General features: G+C 41.6%; 1 protein-coding gene across 1 annotated transcript in view; it reads left to right on the forward strand.

Moving 5' to 3' along the window:
• Window positions 1-2593: 2593 nt before the first annotated feature.
• kcnab1b (potassium voltage-gated channel subfamily A regulatory beta subunit 1b) overlaps window positions 2594-24221 on the forward strand; it is a 28367-nt gene continuing 6739 nt past the window's right edge. The window contains 10 exon segments of the mRNA XM_029454158.1: window positions 2594-3047; window positions 3861-4304; window positions 4306-4415; window positions 13460-13503; window positions 14955-14992; window positions 15818-15897; window positions 16370-16414; window positions 18001-18045; window positions 19739-19782; window positions 23640-23726. Coding sequence (XP_029310018.1) covers window positions 4200-4304; window positions 4306-4415; window positions 13460-13503; window positions 14955-14992; window positions 15818-15897; window positions 16370-16414; window positions 18001-18045; window positions 19739-19782; window positions 23640-23726 — 598 coding nt within the window. The 5' untranslated portion in view covers window positions 2594-3047; window positions 3861-4199.

The raw sequence follows: 24221 nt of genomic DNA on the forward strand, positions 1-24221 counted from the left end.
AGATGTTCCACACTGTGGGAGATCCAGGATTAGGTTAGAGATATTTCTCAGTGTAGCATCATGGTGGCTGGGAGGTTTGTGTCTAAGCAACAGAGTTTCAGAACTCTATTATAGGTTCTTACTGGAGCAATTAAAGCAGAGTGGTTTGCCTCAGGGTAACAGCGTTATGGCCCGTCGGGGATTCCAGCCGAGAATGAAACAGTTCTAGATGACGCTTTTGACTGACATACTTTTAAATGGGATCGACAGGAAGGCAGTTGTAGCCTTGGAGGTGATGGTGACATTAGAGAGATGTTTGCAACTTTGTCCAACTGCGCATTTACATCTCCGGAGCGTCGCAGCACAACATGATCAAGCCAAAACAGGGTTAGAGGCTGTAGAAGAGGCTGTATAGAAGAGGCTGTATAGAAGAGGCTGTATAGAAGAGGCTGTATAGAAGAGGCTGTAGAAGAGGCTGTATATAAGAGGCTGTAGAAGAGAGTGTAGAAGAGGCTGTAGAAGAGGCTGTATAGAAGAGGCTGTTGAAGAGGCTGTATAGAAGAGGCTGTAGAAGAGAGTGTAGAAGAGGCTGTAGAAGAGGCTGTATAGAAGAGGCTGTAGAAGAGGCTGTATAGAAGAGGCTGTAGAAGAGGCTGTATAGAAGAGGCTGTATAGAAGAGGCTGTATAGAAGAGGCTGTAGAAGAGGCTGTATAGAAGAGGCTGTAGAAGAGAGTGTAGAAGAGGCTGTAGAAGAGGCTGTATAGAAGAGGCTGTTGAAGAGGCTGTATAGAAGAGGCTGTAGAAGAGAGTGTAGAAGAGGCTGTAGAAGAGGCTGTATAGAAGAGGCTGTAGAAGAGGCTGTATAGAAGAGGCTGTAGAAGAGAGTGTAGAAGAGGCTGTAGAAGAGGCTGTATAGAAGAGGCTGTAGAAGAGGCTGTATAGAAGAGGCTGTATAGGGAGAAGCTGTATAGAAGAGGCTGTAGAAGAGGCTGTAGAAGAGGCTGTATAGAAGAGGCTGTAGAAGAAGCTGTAGAAGAGGCTGTAGAAGAGGCTATATAGAAGAGGCTGTAGAAGAGGCTGTATAGAAGAGGCTGTAGAAAAGGCTGTATAGAAGAGGCTGTAGAAGAGGCTGTATAGAAGAGAGTGTATAAGAGGCTGTAGAAGAGTCTGTATAGAAGAGAGTGTAGAAGAGAGTGTAGAAGAGGCTATAGGAGAGGCTGTAGAAGAGGCTGAAGAAGAGGTTGAAGAAGACAGAAATGTTTTAGTTTTTCTAAAAGGTTGTGTGATTTAAAGGTACGCATTAAGATCAGATCACCCATCCGAGGGATTGCCTCTGGGCCAGTGAAAACAGTTGTATAGTTGTATAATGTCTTCTGTGGCTCTGGGAGGGTTTTCAACAATAACCCTGATGATGTCGATGTGGGCATAGAGACTTTAAATCCTTAACAGAAAGCGTATTTCATCTTGTGAAAGGCTCATCGCATTGGGTGGAATGTGATCTCAAAAACATATAAAATGCAAGTCTCTCTCCTTAACAGAAAGTCTTTGTTACTCAGACGGGAGTTTAAGAGACAAAAGCATTACCAGGCAAGGAAGGTCTAACAAACGACAAGTTGCATTATTGGAAATGTAGGGTTCCAGGGTTTCTGGATCTTGACCTCCACTAAAGGTCAGAATATCTCGGACCCTGTAAAAACATGACTTGTTAGTGTTCCAATTTTGCAAATAACTGGAATACCCGTTTGATTTCTGGCGGTCATGTGTCACTGCATTGCAATCTATAGTATTCTTATGCATTACACGCACTTGAAAAGAGCACAGTTCATCACACAACATATATGAAAATCACCCCCCCCCACTGACACAGAAGCCAGGTTTAACATTATAAATGACGGGGGCTCTGCCAAACAAATTTCCTCTGTTATCAAATGCAATCACAAGGATATAAATAAAACGGTGCTGCCCTGGAGGTTGTTGAATTCTCAATGAACCATGACATCCTGGATTGTCACGTTACTGCTCAGTGGGAGAGGAACGTAAGACCCTGAACACGGGTTTATGCTTTTCTTTCACTGTGCCACTTAACATCTGCTCTTAGATGTCAGTGTCAGTCTCCATTGGTTGCTTAACGAAATAAAGCCTGTCATTTCTAACAATACAATTGCAATTACTGGAATTGTTTGTTCAATGTACACGGATCTAAGTTAATACTTATCCCATGATTGTAAATGTTACTGCACTGTAAAGATGACATCCACTGTAATGGAAGACATCAAAAAGAGGGGGTAGCAAGTAAAATGTCTCATAAATCGTCATCAGTGAAGTGAAGCGAGCCTTTAACGTTCACATGTGGGTTACTGTAAACAACCACCATAACATTCAGCCTGAAGTAAACACACACACACACACACACACACACACACACACACACACACACACACACACACACACACACACATAACCACACATCAACTCAGCTCCCTTGATATCCATTCAGACTATACCTCTTCCTCTCTCTCTCTCTCTCTCTCTCTCTCTCTCTCTCTGTGAGTGTGTGGCGCCATGGTGAAAAACACTGCGGTTCTTTCAGCCAGTCAGTCAGAGCCAGTAGCCTATACACACTGTCTCTCTCCCTCATTCAGCGCCTGGCTCACTCTCTCTACGCTCAACACGCGCTGATCCTCGCCTCCTCACTGCATCTGTCCTCTTCTCCCTGAAGTGAGGTACCATGCATCCTGCTCTCTCCTCCTCCTTCTCTTCTCCGCTTGTCTGTTATCATTCCAGGGTCTCTTTATCAAACAGAGCATTCTTGCTGCAAAGCCGGCGACCGTAAAGACTGTGTTACTTGCTCAAAGGACTTTGGAGACGGGACAAGGTTGTTTTGCCGGGTTTGAGGACAGCTGCCGGAAACGCTGCTGTTGTTGCCGCTTTCTGTTGGGATGCGAACCTTTGCGGGGCCTCTGCTTGCTGTGTAACGACGCTTGACTCCTTTCAAAGTTGCAGAAGGGCAGACGTCAATCAAGAATCTCATCCTTGTTTCTCTGAGAACACTGACAACTCGCCGTGTGTATGAACACTTCTATCAGTAAAGCTTTAATTGTGTGTGTTGTAAGTGGAAGCAAATGCAGTTGTTTGCCATGGAAGATTTGTGAGTGTTAATTTGCAAGCGTTTGCTTTTCTGTGAATGTCTGACCTTATTTTTGGGATGTGTGACAAAAGGTGTTAGGAGGTGTCTGTGATCATGTGTGTGAGTGCATGTGTGTACAGTGTTGAAAGCCTTGTGTTGGTGGTGCAGTGTTACCCTCCTCACTCAGGGTGTTTGACTAAAAGGCGAGAAAGACTCCCCAGACTCCCACAACTCCTGACTGTCCAACAAAAGCTCCCAGACACCCTAAAGAGGAAGGAATTAAGAGAGGAATTAGAGGCAGACTTTGTGGACAGAAATGGAATAATCAGAAAGCAAGCAAGAAACCAAATTTGAGTTGGGAATGGAAACATGTACAATATGTTATACAGGATAAAGTGAGGAAGATAAAATAGGACAGATACTGAAAGACAAAGAAAGGCAAGAAAAACTAGGGCAGAAATGCACTCATTCTTCATATTGTCTTGCTGAAGCAGCTTAGGGATGTGAGCAGAAGACGGTAAACAGGAGAAAACAGCATGGGAATAGAAAACACAGAAAGGTTTCACAGGATTTTCTCTTCTTTCTGGTTTAGCAGGACATTTTCCTCATCCGCTCGCACCTTTAACCCTCATCCCTCTAACACACATGCTCTCAAGTGCTCTTCTCATTTGGAGGTACTCGTTCAGCGACTCATTCAGTGCCTCTTCTCCTTCATCCTTCTCCCTCCATCCCCATCCTCTCTCATATATTCAGGTGGAGTCAGACCGGCACAGGATCCCCATCTCAACCCCTCACACACTGACCAGGACTGCACTGCTGCTATGTCCGATCTTGACGCAACATCAGCTTGAGATTCTTCTCCCGAAAGTTACTGAACAATCTCATGCTCCTATCATTCCTGCCTGTGATTTCCATATGAGATTCAGCAGCACCAGGCAGAACTGGCCTGGATCACTGACTTTCAACTTCACATAAGAACAACAAGGACTAAATCTGAGTTCCACGGACAGAAACAAGACTGTTTAGTACTTTAAGGTCACAAACAAAGCCCTGTTTGTATTGGAGCAGCTCTAGTGGCCTTTGCCAACAGCCATGCAGGTATCTTTTGCATGCACGGACCACGGGCTGAAGGCTCCGCGTAACGGCGAGCACAGCAAGCAGAACGCCACCAGCCCCAACACAGCCAGCAAGGCCCGCTGCCCGCTTCCGCACGGTGGCCCTGATAGCTCGCAGCCTGGGCTCCTTCACCCACCGCTACCACCACAACCTCAAGGAGTCCACTGCCAAGCTCACCGGCATGAAGTATCGGTACGTAGACGTGATGGTGGAGACTGTGTGAGAGAGTAGATTGAGGAAGAAGGAGGTGTATTTAGTTTTAGTTTTAGTTTTAGGGAAAACCTACCACAACTGAATGACAACATGTTTAAAATGGTAGAAAAACATGATACACAAAATGAGAAGAGAGAATACATAAATTAAAAGAGGATTGCTGGAGACAATGAATATATATGAGCAGTGCTGTGTGCGTGAGTGTGTCTGTGCGTTTGTTTCTAAGATGCAGATTTATTGGCAACTCTATATATTTATACCATCATTATGAGTGTCTAGTAAACTAGGATCTGGGACCGTTGGGGTTGTTTGGAGAGACAATACATTTTGTGTGATGATGAAAGTTATAAACACTGAAAAGATAATGTTTTTCAGCAACACAGAAAAGTTATATTTGATTGTTTTAGTCGGGTTTATTGGTTTAAAACTGGACAGGTTTCAACCTCACAGATTACAAATGGTTCTGCAGAAAGACAATACACTGGAAATAAATTAAATGACCAACAAATGCAAAGAAAACAACTGACACAAAGATAATACTATAATGAACCATTATAACCATACAAACATACATGCATATCACACAGTACAGTGCATCAATACGTAAGATAAAGATACAGTACAGTGAAGGTGCAGTACAGTATGGATACCATAAGGTACAGTATAGAACTGAAGTAAATGCTGATTCTTTATAGACAAGACATCAGTAGGAGAGGCAGAGGTATTACAATTTGAATGCACACAAGAAATTCTATTACCAATAAAATAAAATAAGACTGACATGGTGAAGTGCACATAGCTAAATAAATCACAACACATCGCTGTATCAAAGCTGAATTTGATATTTAATTCTCTCGTGAGCTTATTCAATACCACCAGCATCAGACAATTACCGGCTGCAACCGCACAGTACATGCTGAAAAGTGTTATGGTAAAGCCGAGCATGTGTGTGTGTGTGTGTGTGTGTGTGTGTGTTTCACCTCACGCTGGAAGGTGACATCATTGCTCGCGGTATCAGGATCAAGAGAGACGCGGATGAGACGGAGAGAAACAGGGTATGATGGGAAGGGATGGAGTTAGAAAGAAGAAATGAAAGAATTAGAGAGTGAATGAAAGAGAAAATTGGGGCACGCGGGTCAGTTCACAGAAAAGAGGCAATTAGCTAAATCTGGGCAGATTGGATGCGAGGCAGCGAAATGTGATAAGTGTCTGCTTGTCGCACAATCTCATCTCGTTTCCATAACAACATTGAAATGGCCAACTTCAATCTGTTCCCGGCAACAAAAAAGCCTGTTGACTACATTGTGCTATCTGGTTCAGCCTTCACAAAAGAGCTTTTTTCCATTAACCGAGAAGATTAATTTTGAAATTGTTTTTGCGCAGATGCAACCAGCAAAAGAGCTACATTTTTAAGAAGCTTGTTTCCCTGTTGCTTCTGTTTCCCTCAGAGAGGAATGAAAACAAACATTTTGTAACACTATTGATGCAGGACTGATGCAAGGTGCATGGCCTCTAAAATGTTTTGGTTTGTAACATGAGGATTTGCTTAGTTCGTGTAGCTCTTTCTAAAAACAGGTGGTGGATGTAAGCAGTAAAGCTTCCTATAAGCCCTCAGCAAATCCACAATTTATACCTCAGGGAAGGAAATGTTGGATGAAATATCTCGTTTGTCACATTCTCTCTCTGCTCCCTGTTTGCCTGATCATTTATGTTGCTCTATCTTCCAGTAATGTCTCTCTGTCCTCCTCTTCTTCTAAATCACTGAAGCCAAGTCGACACCCAAATCTGTTTTGTACAAACTCTGAAATTTGTGTGTGTGTGAGTGTGTGTGTGTGGGGGGGGGGGAGGTTAGTGGGCGTATGCATTTGGCACATTGCATTACATAGATGAGTGCATGTATGTTCATTAGATGTGTGGCGTTGAGGCTACGCACTGAGAACATCTGAAGGCGTAGCAAGTTGAAGCAGGAGATGCAGTGTGCAGAGCGAGCGAGCATAAACTAATAATACCATTGCAGCATTTTTGTTGTCATGGCGATGTATAGTGTAGCCGAGCATACTGTAGGTCTAATGGCGGTGTCCCATAGTTGCAACCTTCCAATGCTGTCGGACCTTTTTTCTTGCTCTAAAAATAATACACAAACCCACAAACAAGCATGCACACAAGCCAAAATACAGTATGTGATGCAACAAAACATGCTGTCGTCACTGGCTTCACAAATTGAGCAGATTATTTCTCGCCTGAAGTTCATAACGGTCATTAGGCAGCAGAAGGCCTTTTGACAGTCCAGGAGGTTTGGGGAATATTCCACTTGGTTGGTTGAGAGCTGCGCTGCAGATGGGCATGCAAAAATCCCTTCTGTCGGTTCCTTCGGATGCAGGCTTATCAGCGGCCAGCAGAGAGAGAGGCATTCTCTGCTGTTTACAGTATACATGTGTGTTGACAGTGTGAGTAATGCATAAACCAGCCATGAAAAGCGTTTGTATGTGCACTAGGAATAGCCTGTTTTTATCAGAGTTCAGAGCTTGGCAAGATACAGTATCGATATTCAGCAATTATTTTGTATTTTTGGAAAATCAAACTGCATGATTTTATAATACAGTATCATAAATGCGTTGTTGCATTAACATTAAAAAGCAACTTTGTTGTATGTTTTCCTCCAGAAACATTTCCAAAAGTCCTTGACAATGCACTTTAACATTTTTCAGTTGGACATTTTGATGCATACAATATGATCATTTATCGTCTTTCAATGGAATCAGAGTCTGATGTGAAATATTTGAGGGAATATCACTTGAATTTTACGATTTTATTTTTGCATTTTGCCCTAAAGTTCATAATTAGATGAGGAAATACTCAAGTATTCAATTAACACAGGAATATACATTTACCATGTGATCATTTCATATAGAATTTTTATTTATTGAATGACCTACAGTATATCGTGACTTAATCAGTACTGTATGCGGTTCATGGTCATGACAATGTATTCAACATGTTGTCTAGTTGCACAGTTAAACACAGTCGAGCTGAATAAAGGTTTTGGTGGAAGAGTTTCTGTCCCGTTTCTTAGTATAAAGCAGCTTCAGAGTGTCATCCTTGCATTCATGGACAACTCTGCTGTGCCTTAAGCTTGATCCTTTTATCATTTCCCCTGAGTCACCATTGATAGCAGAGGATGGGTTTCTTCTGCTTAAAAGTTTAAAAATGAAAGATTAATGATGCCCTGCAATGTAGTATTGTAAATTGGAAAGTACTTTGTTGTTATTATATGTTGAGGCCTTTATCAGCTCGGTCAAGGACACTTTCATTACAATAGTTTGTAGTAGTCTGTAGCGGGGAATACGCCGCAGATTATTTTCACATATTCAGCATGAAGTCAGCAAGAATCAGCATATTTCCCCAAATTATTCAGTGGGTTTAGATAAGTTGTATAGAGGCTTGTGTGATTGAATATTACACAGAGGGATGTGGTTTTTAACAGCTGCATCGTGAGGACTGATGTAACCTCTGTCTGCCTGTCCACAGAAAGATAAATATATTCTGCAGCTGTGGCACTTGTAAGGATGCACCATAAATCATAATTTGCTTCCTTGTTGCTCTTCGTGTGCTTATGTTTTTTGTTGTTGTGAAATTTGAGTATGCGTGTGCATACGCAGGTGCTTGTGTGTGCATACATGCGTGTGTGTTCAAATGACTTCATGCGTGTCTGCATCCCATCACGCTGCTCAGATACACACTGTCTAGCGGTGCTTTTTTCCTTTTATGGCACAGTTTTTCATCATACATCAAATGTCTTCATCACCCTTCAATAAAATACATGTATTTTATGTTCCAACATCATCTACTTGAGTTCATGTTTCAGCTGTTTTGTTGTGATGTGTAGTTCTAATAATATGATCCAGGGTGTTGCACAACAGGAGCCCTGTATTGTGGAGCTGCACTCTGCCTAAAGACCAAACAAGCCCCCAAGGATAAAATCCGCCCAATCTCTCAGCTAAACAGCCAGGACGTTTTGCATGGATTTTGCATTTTAATTAAAGGTCACAACTAAAATGTTTATTTTTTTCATGAGTATAATGGCTTTATAATAGTGTTGCCTTGCAAATGCAATTGTAAAATGTTGGCTTTTTCTCCTAAAGTGGCCGCCTTAAACAGACTGTAATCACAAAGATAATTGGAAGTGATACAACTAAAAGAAAACACTGCTGCAGAGCAGTAATACTAATAGAACAAAATGACTTTAAATTAAAAAAACATGCTTATTAGTTAAGCTGAAAATGGTAAAACATCAAATAATCAGTTAGACGTTAGCTGAAAATCCATCTGAGCGGTCATCTGTCTTTAATGTCATTGTAAGTTTCTCAAATGTCAGAAATCTGGGATTTACAAAATACTGTTTCATTATTGAGCATTTATTTTTCTATAATGATAATCAAATTGTACGTTTCATTTTTTTACATACCATAATTGCTACAAAGAAACTATTTCATCTGAAAATGCAGTTGACTTCTTCAATGCATGCCAGTGAACAGAAACTACACCTAAAAAGAAAGCGTGACATACTTTCTATCAGTACTGTACGAAGGTGTCCCCCCCCCCCCATTGCTGAGCTCTCCACAACCTTCTGAATCAATCACTTCAGATCTGCCCACATGTTTTTCAATAATGGATCAACCCACAGACCACTTGCTTCAATCATTGTCTTTGTCTCTGAAAATACAGTTATTCTGTCATCGGTTTGGGAAAACATATGTCCGAGATATTTGAATAACCTTCCACAACACTGCAAAAATAGCATTGTGCAGGTCTGTGTATACTGTATTAAAATGGAAAAAAGATTGAAACAATGTTGACTACGGCCCTGTGGAAAAACAAAGCACACACACACACACACACACACACACACACACACACGTACACACACACACACACACACACACCATACAAACATGGCATTGTGCAGCGCCCTGTAGGGTGCCGGCTGTCATTTCCTATTTCCCATTCTGTGTCATATAGAATGCTTTAACTGTAGAGGGCATTTGATCTGCTTAGACTTGAGGCTTGGACTTACAACTCTGCAAGCCTCAGTCTGTTGCTCGTGTCTCTCTCTCTCTCTCTCTCTCTCTCTCTCTCTCTCTCTCTCTCTCTCTCTCTCTCTCTCTTTATAGCACTCTTTCTCCTTCTCTTCTTCATCCATTTCCTTTCTTCTGACATTGGTGAAATTCAACAATGAGGCCTGTAGGCTTCATGGTGATTTGCCCCCCTGCAACTCTGCTGAAGTTTTTCATTCATGCTTAATCTCTTCTTTGTTTTTCCCTCAAAGGGCTTGATTTCACTTCCCTACTTTCTTCCAACCCACACAGGCCCTGGCTTTGATAAATTTAGAATATGACCCGCCTTTCTACCCTGCCCTGAATTATTTTGATAACAACATTATGGTTGCCATCAGGAGAGCGGTGGGAACCGAGGAGGTGGGTGTTGTCTAATCCCTCCGCTCATCAAGGTTGATTTGTGTGGGTTTGCTTAGTCTACATTAATCCCCAGAGTGAGGAGTTTTATCTGTGTACTCTCAACCTTGACAAAAGTGTTAGCTGACAAATATTGATTTGATCAATCCAATATCAGGAAATAAATGATAAGAAACACCCGGGTGTGACTTGGGAACCATATAAGTGCTTTCCAGGAAGAAGAAAAAAAACGTCCTCCCACAACAAGAGGTCATTCCTTCAGAGATTTAAGCACAATAAATGCAGCCAGATGTTCTGGGATCCACTAAGAATAGAACAGGCTACATAGAAGCTTGCAGGATGCTCATAAGCGGTGACAGGTTTGTGTGAGGGGGCGTCTTCATATGACTCATTTGTCATTTTACTTCAAGGCTTCTTTTGGGCATCATCCAAGCATGAGGGACTGAGCCAGAGTCACTGGCTTGCAAAGTTGTTTATGTGGAGGTTTGTATAGACAATTTGGCCTTTCCTTAGTGGGTTTATCTTACCATTTACAATACTAGTGCAGTGCCTGTTCGAGATGTACTCGTGCTGCTGCTTCTTGAAGTGAGTCTATGCATGCGTTTACAGTAGCAACGCTACAGTCAACGGATCATAGGTCCATTGAAATTGTATGGCCTTAATAAAGGCAAAACCCCACGAAATGTGTAAGCCCCAGGTTTGAACGCTTCAGACTGGTCAAAATACATGTCACGACATCTTTATGTATAGGGACCCTTTTTGGTCGCTATGGAACGCTTTTCTATGAAAGAAAACATACAGAGACGTCACATAATGGCTGTTAGCGAACATGGCCGCATCGTTGTGTGCATTTGCACAGCTTTAGCTTTGCGCAGGTGCAAACAAATGTCCGACTGAGCGGACCGAGTTTTCGCAGTTTTTCTACAGAACCGCTGTTCCAAATACACTGCACTCCCTCTGGTCCTCAGCAACACACACACCAAGCGTAAATAATTATAAGTATATTAATCCAAAAACTCAGATACACAGACAAACACACACACACACACACACACACACACACACACACACACACACACACACACACAGAGGTATGTCATTAGAGTATGATACCTAATATGTAAAGAACTTCTGGCTCTGCCTTCCAACAGCCCTATTTTTCTCACACACACCCACACAAGCACTCAATTTCTCACAAACACAAAGTTATTCATTTTCTTTCCTTTGTTGCAAATTACATGCTGTAGTGCCTTGAATCATTATGTTCTTTAGCAAGCGTGCCTCTGCAGGCACCCACTTCCCAGACCTGGACAGATCAATTAATGCTCTATAGCCGCCTGCGTGGTTAATAATCAGGTATGGCCGATGCTGCTGCTTCACTGGGGACAAGAATACAGCAGCGAGGCGGCTTCTCCAGCAGTTGAACGTCAGCTCTGTTCTTCACCTATCATTAGGACATCCTGTATGCATTCAAAGCATCACACAACCACAGCAAATATAGCTTATGGAGGATCTCCAAAAACAATGCTTACAATTTTCCAACGACAGCCAGCTCTATTTTGAAATGGAACATTCTCACAAGCTTGTTTATTGTGGCGACGGTGTGCAACGTGCCGCTGTTAACATGAAGACTGGAGGCAAAATACATGTACGATTTACAACTATTCCATGAATTGAGCAGATGTTTTACCCAGAGCAACTTGTGATAAATTCAGCAGTGAACATCATCAGCGCCCCAACCAAACACACATGCAAATTCAGTCAGTATAACACTTCTAACCTACAGTACAGCCCCTCCCCCACACATTCATGGATCAGAGCTCTGTAATACATCAGAGAGAGACGGAGGATATAATATCCAAACTCCTCCACCATACCAGAGACAAGAACGCATCCCACAATTTGTGACTGCGTAGAGATCTGTCTCCCATCATGTTATTATCAGTGCCTTACACAAAATATCACAGAATCCATAAATGTATTGAATCAAGTGTTTATATGTTAACACTTTCCTTTATTTTCTTCCTTTATCTTGGCAGCTCAGCTGAACAACTGACACAATGTCGGATGCTTCCCCATGTTGAACACCTAATTGAATTGGCTGAAAGCATGGTTACATATCAGCTCGACGGGCACAGGCCATTAGTTGTCAGGCACAAGAAAACCACTGCTGGCATTTTTTACGTCCTCATTTGTTGTAATGAGTAAATGCCTGCAAAACCAAGCAGAAGGGACAGACCGTAATTGGAGGTTGTTTCTGTGTCAAGAAATAAGTATTTGGACATATTCTCCTCTCAAGATGAAGTGTGTTGCTTGTGATAGTGGCTCTGCGTGTGCATGTGGCCTTGATGATTCTGTCAAACGAATGTGTCTCAATTTCACAGCATTTTGCTTCAAATCGCTTCCTCGATCAGATGGCTGCCTTCGCAGGGCCGCGGCATCACCTTGACTGCATTTTCTTTCACCTACAGTGCACATACATCTGTGGGAAGACACCTGTGGTGGCTTGAAGGAGAACTATCTGCTCTTACTGCTATTGCCGGTTTTGAGTCATTAAACATTTGTGCCACATGAGTTCCCCTCTCAGTTGGACATGATGTGGCACAGATTGTAAAACAAATGTGAAGTGGAGCGCTGAGACTCTTATTTGAGAGTGGCAATAACTCTGTCTTAGTTTATCTTCCATTGTGTTAATGAGAGCCAAGGGTGCTGTATCACATTGCCACAGATCAGCTGGATGGAAACAAACTATTACAGAGGAGACATAAATCAGGATTTGTACTGTTGCACAATTTATAAGTAGCGGGATAGCAGGGAAAGAAAAAGTATGTGTGAGGAGCTATCTTGGGAAATGCTGATATGACTCAGTGCTTGAGAGCAAGCATGGTTGTCTGCATTTTGTAGGTAAGACAATAACAGTAAAAAGCTCAAGGACAGAAGTACTCCCCGCTGCAGGAGGATGTCAAAGGCTCCAAGTAAAAGTACAAGAGGTAATTGAGTGAGGGACGAGGGATGAGGGAAGAGAAACAAAGGACAACACTTGCAAAACGTAGTGTACCAAACTCCCCAGTGCAGCAGTACAAACAGTAATTGGATTTTTTCGGTTATGAGTGGAATATTTGTCAGGGTCTTTAGAGGGCCATTGTCTTCTTCCAGAGAAGGTGTGATACATATTGACGGAATAAATCAGCTGTCCTCCACCCTGTAATCTCTCAATTCTGATACACGAATGCAAGTGTGATAAGGTGACCATCATATTAGTGATCCTTCTCTCGATTGAACATGAAAAGCTCTATAATGTTATTATTTCATGCCTTGCATACTGCAAGTACAAATTATCTTTTTGCTTATGTTATTAGCTCTTTAATAGCAAAATTGCTGCCATTTAATTTCAGTCTCTCCAGTTGGAAACAAGGGAGATTTTGGCTTTGTTTAAACATAAAATCTTTGCCCAGAGCAAAATTGAGCACAGTAATTGCAATCATATTTGACTGATGACATCTTGAGTCTCAACAACAGTGTTTTTTAATCATAGTCTGCTCCTCTTCATAGGAACCTGGGGAAATCTGGGTTGCGTGTCTCCTGTCTGGGCCTGGGTGAGTACATTTAATTAGCATCAGAGGCAAATGTCTAATGATTTCATAAGCATCCAAGTGCAAACTCAGCTCCTCTGCGTGTGTGTGTGTGTGTGTGTGTGTGTGTGTGTGTGTGTGTGTGTGTGTGTGTGTGTGTGTGATGGGGGTTAGTTTTGTAAATGTCACTATATTATTTCACCCTATTATAACCCTCATGCATCTTTCATACGTATAGAGACTCATGAGAAACACAGAGCTATTTGCTGAGTGTTAATATTTTCCCTGTTAATATTCAATCAATAGCACTGTTTTCAGCAAACAAGTTGCTCAATTATCTCACATACTCAATGCACACCAGAGGATACGTCTTGATAGGAATGATTGGGTGTGTGTGCATGTGTGTGTTCTGGCTATATGTGCATGTGTGTACTGTGTTGCAGCATGTGTGTGCCAAGTTCAAGCCTATTTCAGTATTGACAAATGACAGGTGTTGCTTGTCTTTCTGCACCAACCCGTTTAAGACCAGATGGAAAGAATAAGGAAAAGAAAGGTTAAGCCAAAGCATAAAAGATGATTCCCTGAGGGGTATTCCTGCAATTGAGCTTTTCATAAAATGATGAAAGGAACGAAGAAGTAAAGAATACAACATATATATGAACCCAAGTACCTGTCATCAGAGAGCTCTACAAACCCTCTTTGTTTAATCTGACAACACAGTGATTCCTCCCCACCCCTCTTAGTGGCACAAGGAAACAGAATTTCACTTAAAATTGGTCTATTTAGCATTTGTTTTATTTTTTTACGTTTCACTGCCTCAATTGTAAAGTACTTTTTTCGGGCTTTATATAAAAATTTGATAGATTTCTTTTTTACTTGACAATGACCAGCTAAGAAAATAGATTTGCTGCTATATACTTTATACTTTATACTATATAGTTACACATTTAAAACCAGCTTTTGCATTATTTCTTATTAGTGGGAGATGGCAACAGGCTGCATGTGACAGGGTCAGGCAACAGAAGGTTTGGAGGAGAATATAAAAACTATATATATAAACTATATAAAAAGTCTGTGCATGTTTTTATTATGTTATTGTATTTGTAAACAAAACTGTAAATGAGTAAATGTAAATGAGTTAGCCTAAAAGGTTATTTTCATCTGTTGATGAAATGGCACCAAATTTTTTTGTAAAACAAGACAAATAATAAAAAATTAAAACACAGGCATAAACACAAAACCCCTAAAGCTGCTATGATTTGTTTCTTTAAATAAAATCACATACAACTCTGCCCAGTTGCAGACTCATATGGCAGTGAAATGTCTTTCTTTTAACCCCTGACCTGATTTGTTTTGTCATGTGTCCATGCCAAAATGTCAAAGTAATAATTAATTCACAAGTAAAATGATTACGAGTGAAGCAAAATTTCTTGTCTGTTTTTCCAAAACTTTACATTGGATATTTCCTTCAACAGGCACATGGGTAACATTTGGAGGTCAGATCTCTGATGAGGTAAGACGTCATGTCAAATCCAACATTCAGCTGTCACAGCTCATCAACACATCTTGACTTTCATTGCTTTAGACCCTGCAAATACAACTAGTGAGCGCTTGTGACCGTCTACGATGCTCAACTATTAGCCCCCATGGGAGAAATTTAGTGTAACTGGATATAAAATTGCATTAATGTGAGTACAGTAATTATTCCAGTATCAATTTCCCAATATCACAGCGTGCTGTTAAGTCCGTGTTGGCTCTTCCAAGGCTACATGTTCAGGTCGTATTGCTCCTTGTCATAAGTTATTAAGCAGAAGTCTTCTTCCAGCGCCTTGATCCGGCCTTGAAGGCGGGAAGCCACTGAATTGCCGACAGCTCATCACTGCCTGATGACCACTGGGACTAACTGACACACACAGAGACACAAACAAACTCACCAAAACAAAGCAGGAGCCGAGTATAGAAAGAGAAAATCATCATGCCAAAATTGGCCTTCCCATGTATGGCTCTGAATAAACTGCAGGCACCAGAATTAGGTCAAATAGTCTGGGAAATATATTGAGGAGTAAACAACTTGTTTTCTTTTTTTAAGATTTTTCCTTTTTCCTTTTTTTCCTTTATTATAGAGACAGGGCTGATAGATAGAGAGGGGATGACATGCAGCCAATACAGTTTTCCTGGCGATATGTATCTTAGTTGAAAAGAGATTTACTCTCCTTCAGCTTCTTCAGGGAAGTTTCCCAGCACATCCTTTTTTATATTTCATTTTTCGGTAATATTTCTAGTCGTGTATTATACCACAATGAAGTCTATGAGGGGAAACCTTTCTTGTCTGTGTCAGGTGGCAGAGCAGCTGATGACTATCGCCTATGAGAGCGGGGTTAACCTGTTCGACACGGCGGAAGTGTACTCCGGGGGGAAGTGAGTGATGTCTCAGATTTGTTATCTATGTCACACACAAGATCAATTTTCTGGCCTTGCCAGCTTTCTTGCCTTTAGGACATGAGATCTTAACTAGGTACACCCCCACACCAGGAATTATTCACCTGAGGAGGCCAAAAACGAAAGGTAGCTTTACTTTAAAGTGATTTACATAATTGTATTCATCACTTCAGGCCCCCAGTTATGTTCACAGCTCATTCTAACTTTATAGGCTTCGAAATTGTCTTCATGAATAATGGCTGCAGCTATTAATAGGGATACATATTAATTTCAAGGTTGCTAGTGACATTCAGGCATTTATCCTTTATCTTGAACTACTCTACTGCTGATTTTTAATCAAGTATTTATGCTGTAGATGCGTGGCAGATAACTGTAACGCTTACATGCTCTTAGAGAAATGGCAGCTTGAGATATAATCTCATCATCTCCTTGTGTATTTTGTTCTTTACAGAGCGGAGATAATCCTGGGAAACATCATCAAGAAAAAGCTCTGGAGGTAAAATACAGTCTCTTAAGAGTCTAAATGTGTTCTATGAATAGAGTTTACATTGTGTATGTGTGTATACACAGCACGGCCAAAGGTATTACAAGCCAACAAAATATGTACCTATACGTTAGCATCTTATTCCAAAAATGCGGGCACTCTTCTGAGGCTGCAGGGCAATAACAATTGTGAGGTCATGCACTGATGTTGGCTGATAAAGTCTTGCTCACAGTTGGCGTTCCAATTCATCCCATAGGTGTTGGATGGGGTTTAGGTCAGGGCTCTCTGCAAGTTCTTCCACCCAGAAAACCTTTTCTTTACGGTTCACTCTGTGCATGATGGCACTGTCATGTTGGAACAACAAGGGCCTTCAGGTGAAAGAGCACTATTGTCTCCCACGGTTGTCTCCATCCTTTCTGCTCGTAATTTAAAATGAAGCAATCCCTGTGAAGTTGTACTTAGACAATTCTTACCTGTTAATGTTTAGCAAGTTTAATGTTTACCACGTTAGCATGCTAATATATGCTAATTAGCGCGGAGGCTGATGGTAATATTAGTTCTGCAGGAATTTCGTCATAAACCAAAGTATTGGACAAATTCTAAACAGATGATGCCGTTAGATGTAGGTCAGGGGATCAAGTCATTACATCCTCAGGGTAACGATGAATGTCAGTCCATCCAACCTAGCTAATATTTGTCAAGATATTTTAATTAAAAAAAAATATGTCAACCAGCATGACTGAAAATGAACATAACCTTGTGTAACAAAAATGTGTTTTCTTTATCATCATACCATAAATTATCTTGTGATCCCTTAGATCTATGTTAGGATCCCTTGGGGGTCTGCTGGGGGGTACGCGATATCATTAAAATCCCCTTATTAAAGTCCCTTTATTGAAATGAAGGACCCAAGCCCAAACCATAAAAAGCAGCATAACACTTTTGGCCACATAGTGTTTGTGTGCAAGATACTTTTTCTTCATATGTTCATGTATGTCTGCTTTCAAGCACTGTACATGGTGAATTGAGGCGGTGGAGGGTGCAGAATGTACATCCATCTCACCTATAGCTGGAAGTTTGTAATCACTAATTCATTTAAATCTCACGACCTAATTGTATAAAGAAAATTAAATATGATTATGTGTGGGGGTCAAAGTTGAAGTGCATCAGATACTGCTCAGTGTGAGCTTGTATCTGCACCACAGAAAAGATCAGTTTCATACAATTTTCTGCATGAACTGTCACACTGCAGTGAAAAGACTCCGTAATGTCTGCCAGCCTTCTCGACAACTCCTCGACAGCTCTCTGCCTGCCCTCACCTCATCTCTGGATCTGTGTAAATTATTAATCATTCAAGCATGGGGGATTTCATAGTGAGGGAGCAATCGTGTTAGAGTGCAGAGAAAATAGTCCCTCTGTGATTCTTCAAACTAGATCATCTACATGATTGATAAAGTGTCATTTCACACTGCAGGATAGAAGGTCACTGGAGAACACTTGCATGACCATGCACACATGCAAGCATCGACATGCTGACACACACAGTTTTAAAGTCCTTTTTTTATGGTCTTTTGATGTGTCTGTCTGCCTCCCCTCAGGAGATCCAGCCTGGTGATCACCACAAAGCTCTACTGGGGAGGAAAGTAAGTGTGTGTGCATGCAAGTGTGTGTGTATGGCGTTCACCATATTCCGTTTCCTCCTCAGATGTTCTGGCTATCTCACTAACTACAGGCCACATGTCAATGTATTTGCCACAGATCTTGTCATGGCAGGCATCAACCATTTTGCAAAACCCACAGGCGTACAGACATGGAGGACACACTTGAAAAATTAGTGCGACAATCACACACACACACACACATAAACACATGCGCACCACCAACAGATTTCAACATGGACATGTTCTCACCCCCTCTTGCTTCTCTTCATACCCTTCCTAAGCCTTCTTGCCAAACTGCCAAGAGCCATATATGCTTCTTCTGTCATGCTGAAGAACTCTGCTCTCAATCTGCATTAGTCACATTCCCTCTATTTCTAAAGGTCTTCAGGCTCATACAAAGGGAAGCAGAAGCTCCATAAATACAACCACATTCTTATTCTGCTTCTCTTGTTGGTATCTGATGTAGATCAGTAGAGTAGTACCCAGGTGTGGGTGTGTACATTCAATATAAGATGGTCCTCTAAGACTATCGTCAAGTTACCAAGTCAGTCTCCACGCCGGATGGATTTAGAGAACAACTACTTAACCCCCCTGCTGCTTGAGCTGTGAGTCTGCCTGAGAGGCCTGTCAAGCATCCCATCACCGAAACATACAGTAGATATTTGCACACTTTTCTGTTGCAATTCCCTACCATACCATGCACAGAAGAAGACATGATAATATAGAGGAGGACAACATATTTTTGTGTCTGTATTACATTATTATTACCCAAGCAGGCTGAAACACCACAGGAAGGTGTGAGGCAGAAAGAGAAAATGTGAAATTAAGTGAGGACAAGACACATTGCAGGCAACTGAGCAAAGAGAGAAAAACTGGAGCTGAAAGAATAGAAAGGAATTAAGTGGAAAAGGAAAAAGCAGGAAAGAGGATTTCTGAAATTGACTGAGTAAGAACAGGTGGGGTTGAGGGCAAAATCACTGAAGCATGGTTTTGGAGATTTGCAGGTGTTCTGGTTTAACACTCCACAATGTCACTGTTTTGGTTGACTTTCGATCTTCAGCATCATTTTTAGATGAACTGGCAGCTGTTTTCAGCAAAACTTTATAAACACACACTACACTATATTCTCAGCGCTACATGTCTTAAAGACAAAGTTGGTGTCTAGCTAGTGAACGTAGTGCAGCATTAAGCAGATACTGAGCCATATATTTCCCTCAGGAGTTGGTAAAGACTAAAACAGATCTAAAAAGAGAGTGAAAATGGAATTTATATTTGTCAGGCGGCCAGAAACACAACTTCAAATGAAAGCTGATGTTGCTCCATATTGGCTGGGTGTGTAAATAGGCAATTGCTTGCGAAGATAGCATAGATAGCGTAGCAACTTTATAAGGTGATTTCAGTTTTTGTGTTTATAGTTTGTTGCACTGTCCGTAAAGTAACCACAAAAGTAATAAAAGCAGAATAAAATAAAGGACAGACAGTGACAACAAGCCCTTGTTTGCCCTGGAGGGCGTTAAGTGTGTGTAGTTCTCCTCAGTGATTTATAGGTAGTTTGTTATGCAGACTCTCGTTTGGCATGTTTAATAATCGGCTTCAATTCATGAGAGTTGTGTGTATGTGCATGAATGTGTGTATATGTGTGTGCTGACATGCACGTCTTTCCCTCCTGTTGCAGAGCAGAGACAGAGAGAGGCCTCAACAGAAAGCACATCATTGAAGGTAACAAGTTGATTTCCTCTTCGCTGCTTTGTCCTTCACATCACCCCATCACTCAGAGCCCCGCTGCACTTCTGTAATCTCCCCTTTATCTCTTTTCCTTCCCCCCTCTTTCTTCCTGTCTGTGTCTTAGCTCTGCTCTTTGATTTTTATCAGCATGAGCACGCAGCTGAATTTGAAAGATTTATCAGCCAAGGGTACATCAATCCTTGACAGACGTTTTGTCTCGTCAGTTGTAATACCTTTACAGGTGTCTTTTTAAGAAACGGTTGCATCATAGTGTACAACAAGATATCTGGCATCGTCAAAGGGTCCTCTCCTCATTTAGAAGAGTCATGGCCTCGCTCAAGCTTCTAATGACATACCTCTCTCATCCCATTTGCCCGCTCCACCCAACTTCCCTAACAACTTGCCATCCGGTCCACTGCGCAATGCACCTCCTGCAGTGACTCAGCTTCTCTCACGCTATTAACATTCACCACAGCCTCTGCAACTTTCCCCCCAAACAAGAGAAGGGCAAATATACTTGAGAAGAGCTGAAGGAGAAGGGCACAGACTGAAAAAGCGAAAAGACATGTGGCACTGGCAAATATCTTGAGCCAGTCCAGATAATATGTAGCATCCATGAGAGAAAGGTTCAGTGTACACATGTCACAACATGGCTGAGTAAACTGCTGACACCCTCATCCTTACTACGAGTTGTACATCCCACCACAGTCCGGTCAATGAGTCATTTGATTGGTAAAGTGACGTTTACTAGGAATGATGGGATGTCAAACTTAATGATCAATAGCAGAGATCAGCACTTATTAACCCTGAGGTGCAAGGAAATGTCAAAGTCTCTCCAGCAAGCAGCACATGTGTTTACAATTTTCCTCAAAGAACAAAATAATTCCTTTCAATTCCTTGAAATTTCATCGTTTCAAAGAGACTTTTGTAGAAAACATAATTAAATGTATTATTCATCACAGTTGCCAGTAGAATAGCTTTGTTGTTCAAAATCCTTTCTCAGTTCCAAAAATAGACTTCCTTCACAGCCACAAAACTCCAGCTAATCCTCGAGACAGCGGAAACTGCTCGCGATGATGGCGCAGGCTCAGATTAGGATCCATGTAATGGGTGTTTCCGGGATTGTGGGAGAGCAGATGACAGAGGAAGGAATAAATGGTTGGAACAGCGGTGGGGAGAGCAACTTTCAGATGGGATTAGCAGGCAATGATGACGCCTCTGGCACTAATCTGCCTAAAACACTCACACATACTCAAGAGCGCAAGTGTGTCTTTTGCCTTGTCTCACTATTACTCTGCTGTCTTCCTCTGTGACAGTCTGCTGTGTTCGCTTTTCATCTTTCATCTGGCCTTCTCTGTGTGTTCATGGGGCCTGATCGGCTCACAATACTGTGTTGCCATCTCTTATCCTCCCCTCAACGTACAGTGTTTTACTTCCAACAAATACGGAAAGCTGAGCGAGAGAGAACGCAATGAACGCAACTTTTTTTATGATCCTTCGTTTTTCTTATCATCCTCGCAGCTCAGAGTTGTTTGGTTCCTCTGCCACCTGTCAAAACACATTCATTTATGTAACAAGGATCAGAGTTTGCACAGATGCAGGGCTTTCTCCACATAGATCTTCTTACCAGGAGATAGTGGCGTAGACTCTCAGTTTGGCACTGACTAACCTTTTTAGTAATACTTTAATTCTCATTGTGAATCAAATGAGATCACTTCGTCTGCACTGAAAAAGACCCAGTAGCAAAAGAAAAAAATATTAATCAGTTCTATTATTTTAATTATAAGCAATGTGTAAGTTACTTTATTTTTGACACAGTTAATATTGAATTATATATTTGAATAAGAAAAAGGTCAAACTGTTAATTTGCATTTCATACTTAGAATCATTTCCTGTATGCGTAAGTGGGTCAACCACATTTACTATGTCACAAAATACTGAAATTGTTTAAAGCAAGATTATGTAAATGCTGCTGAACAGTGGCCACTGTGGCTTAAAGTGACAGTTATGAGAAAGTACTGAATGCTAAACTTCTGCTACTACTGTTTAGCATCTTGCCAGAATGCCAATCTGTTGTACAGCTGTGCAGTAACAGTTGCTCAAATGGACAAGAGTCATATAGTCGTGATTCACTGGGATGTTTTGGTGGAGTTAATGTTATTACTTGCACCTGTGCTTTTCCTGCTTCCACAAGTCAAAATGTCTGCTTTGAAAAAGGTCTATTAACAAAACCTGCTTCATCTTATTCAGCCATGTCCTCCAGCTTAATCACAGTTTACGTCTTTGCTGGTCATGAAGCTATAAAAATTCTGGGATTAAACTGAAAAAAAAGAATTTCTGAGACTCAGATTAACCTGCATAACTCTGAGTGGAATAGCAACTCCTCATATTCAGAATCATCCCACAGTATTTAAAACACAGAGACTTGTCTTCTTCATAAACGAGCACTCAATCATCTCTAATGAAATGAAATAGTCAGAAACAGCATTATTTGCCACTTGATCGGACATTAGATTAGTATTTGATGTGATAAAGACTGCATTTCTTTTGTAAACAATGCAGTATTTAGTTGTTTCACAAAAGGGACTTGGAGTCCAATAACCATGACTCCTACGAGGTAAACCAGACGGAAAATGACAACTCAGATTCACATGTGAGCCGGATCAAAAGATGTGCCTGGCCAGATGCAGCTGGCGGGCCTTGAGTCACATGTGGTCAACTGTCACTTTGCCATGTTTATGAGCATGTTGACTTTACATGCCCCAAGAACTAACTTACCCTATTTTATTTTTACCTGATGCCATCATTAAAATGAAAAGAAATGAAAACTAGCGCTCTTGAATACATTGCTTTTTGTATATTGTTGCTCTGAGCTGGGCACCAATATTTAAATTGGCTCTAATCAGCATTGTTATAATAACAATGGATGGTGGCAGAAAATCCATGCTGTAAACCAGGGATCTTCAACGTTTTTCAGGCCAAGGACCCCCAAACTGGTGTAGCGTGATGCAGGGAACCCCTACTGCAGGGGTGCCCAAAAGGTCGATCGCGAGTGTAGTGTGGGTAGATCGCGCACCGTTTAAGATATATATATATATATATATATAGGATTGGATTGTTAAAGTAGCTCGCAAGCCAAAAAAGTGTGGGGACCCCTGCCCTATATTGTATAGAAGAGGCTTGAAGAGGTCCGTGCGACGCGGGGGGGTCAACTTTATTTTAGTTCACCCCTCTCCTTTCCTCCACTCTGTCTCTGACTGTAGGTGTGTGTCGCTGCCCTTCCCTCCTCAGTACAGCGGAGGAGGGAATGTGAATGCGCATGAATACAATTTTGCGACCCCCCTGCAGTACCTCCGCCGACCCCCTAGGGGTCGCAGACCCCCTGTTGAAGACCTATGCTCAATCCAATTTTAGTGTAAAGTCATTTATATAGCTTATCTAAATAACATGGTCGAATAAATTGCAAGGAGAATTAGAGGGTGTTCCATGCACAAAATGATCACTTTTCCTCTGCAGATCCAGGCCAACGTGTCCATGTCCAAAAGTGTTGAGGGACAAGATTATCTACTTGCTAGCATGTCTACATGACACTGTAATAAGTCTCTTTGGTCCACTGGTATTAGCAGAAATATTTAAGTTTGATACTCAGGCTTAAGTGGGCTATGTTGAATCCTTATTTGTAACTGTGTCAAATCACCCTTTTGGAAATATTTATTGATGTCGTTAACACTATGGTTGGTAGCACATCTATTCCAGCACTACAACAAATATGCTCAATGCTCATAAACTTATTGACTGTTTTCTTTTTTCTCTGACTTACTTTCTCAACATCTTCTCTGCTCTCACTTTAGGTTTAAAGGGCTCCCTCCAGAGGATGCAACTTGAGTATGTGGATGTGGTTTTTGCCAACCGGCCAGACAGCAACACTCCTATGGAGGGTAAGTGATGGCTGACCAGACCCCGGGGGCTTGTAGGGACAATGCATGTTGTTCAGTAACATGAGAAGGTGAGAAATACTGACAAGGCCGCTGCCCCCATTGGTGACCTTTGCTTTTGACCAAAGATGTTTGTCTTTGCGGTCGAGGGTGTGTCTACCTCTTACACACACACACACACACACACACACACACACACACACACACACACACACACACACACACACACACACACACACACACACACATTTAGTAATCTGACAATCTTGCCTCATCTCTCATCGTCTATTTTAGTCTACCACCCTCCCTTTATTTTATTATCACTTTCTGTCTCTGAGGGATCACTAGTTTCCACAGGGTCTCTCCAGCCCTCCCTGTTCTTCAGAAGCAGAATTACCCCCCCCCCCCCCCCCCCCCAGGGGTAAACTGGTGTATTTTTGGGCTGGGCTCACTAGATACAAGCCCTGCGCTCCATTCCCTCAACACTCTAATGCTGTC

Source organism: Cottoperca gobio, chromosome 17 (assembly GCF_900634415.1).
Source record: "Cottoperca gobio chromosome 17, fCotGob3.1, whole genome shotgun sequence".
Classification (NCBI taxonomy): Eukaryota; Metazoa; Chordata; class Actinopteri; order Perciformes; family Bovichtidae; genus Cottoperca; species Cottoperca gobio.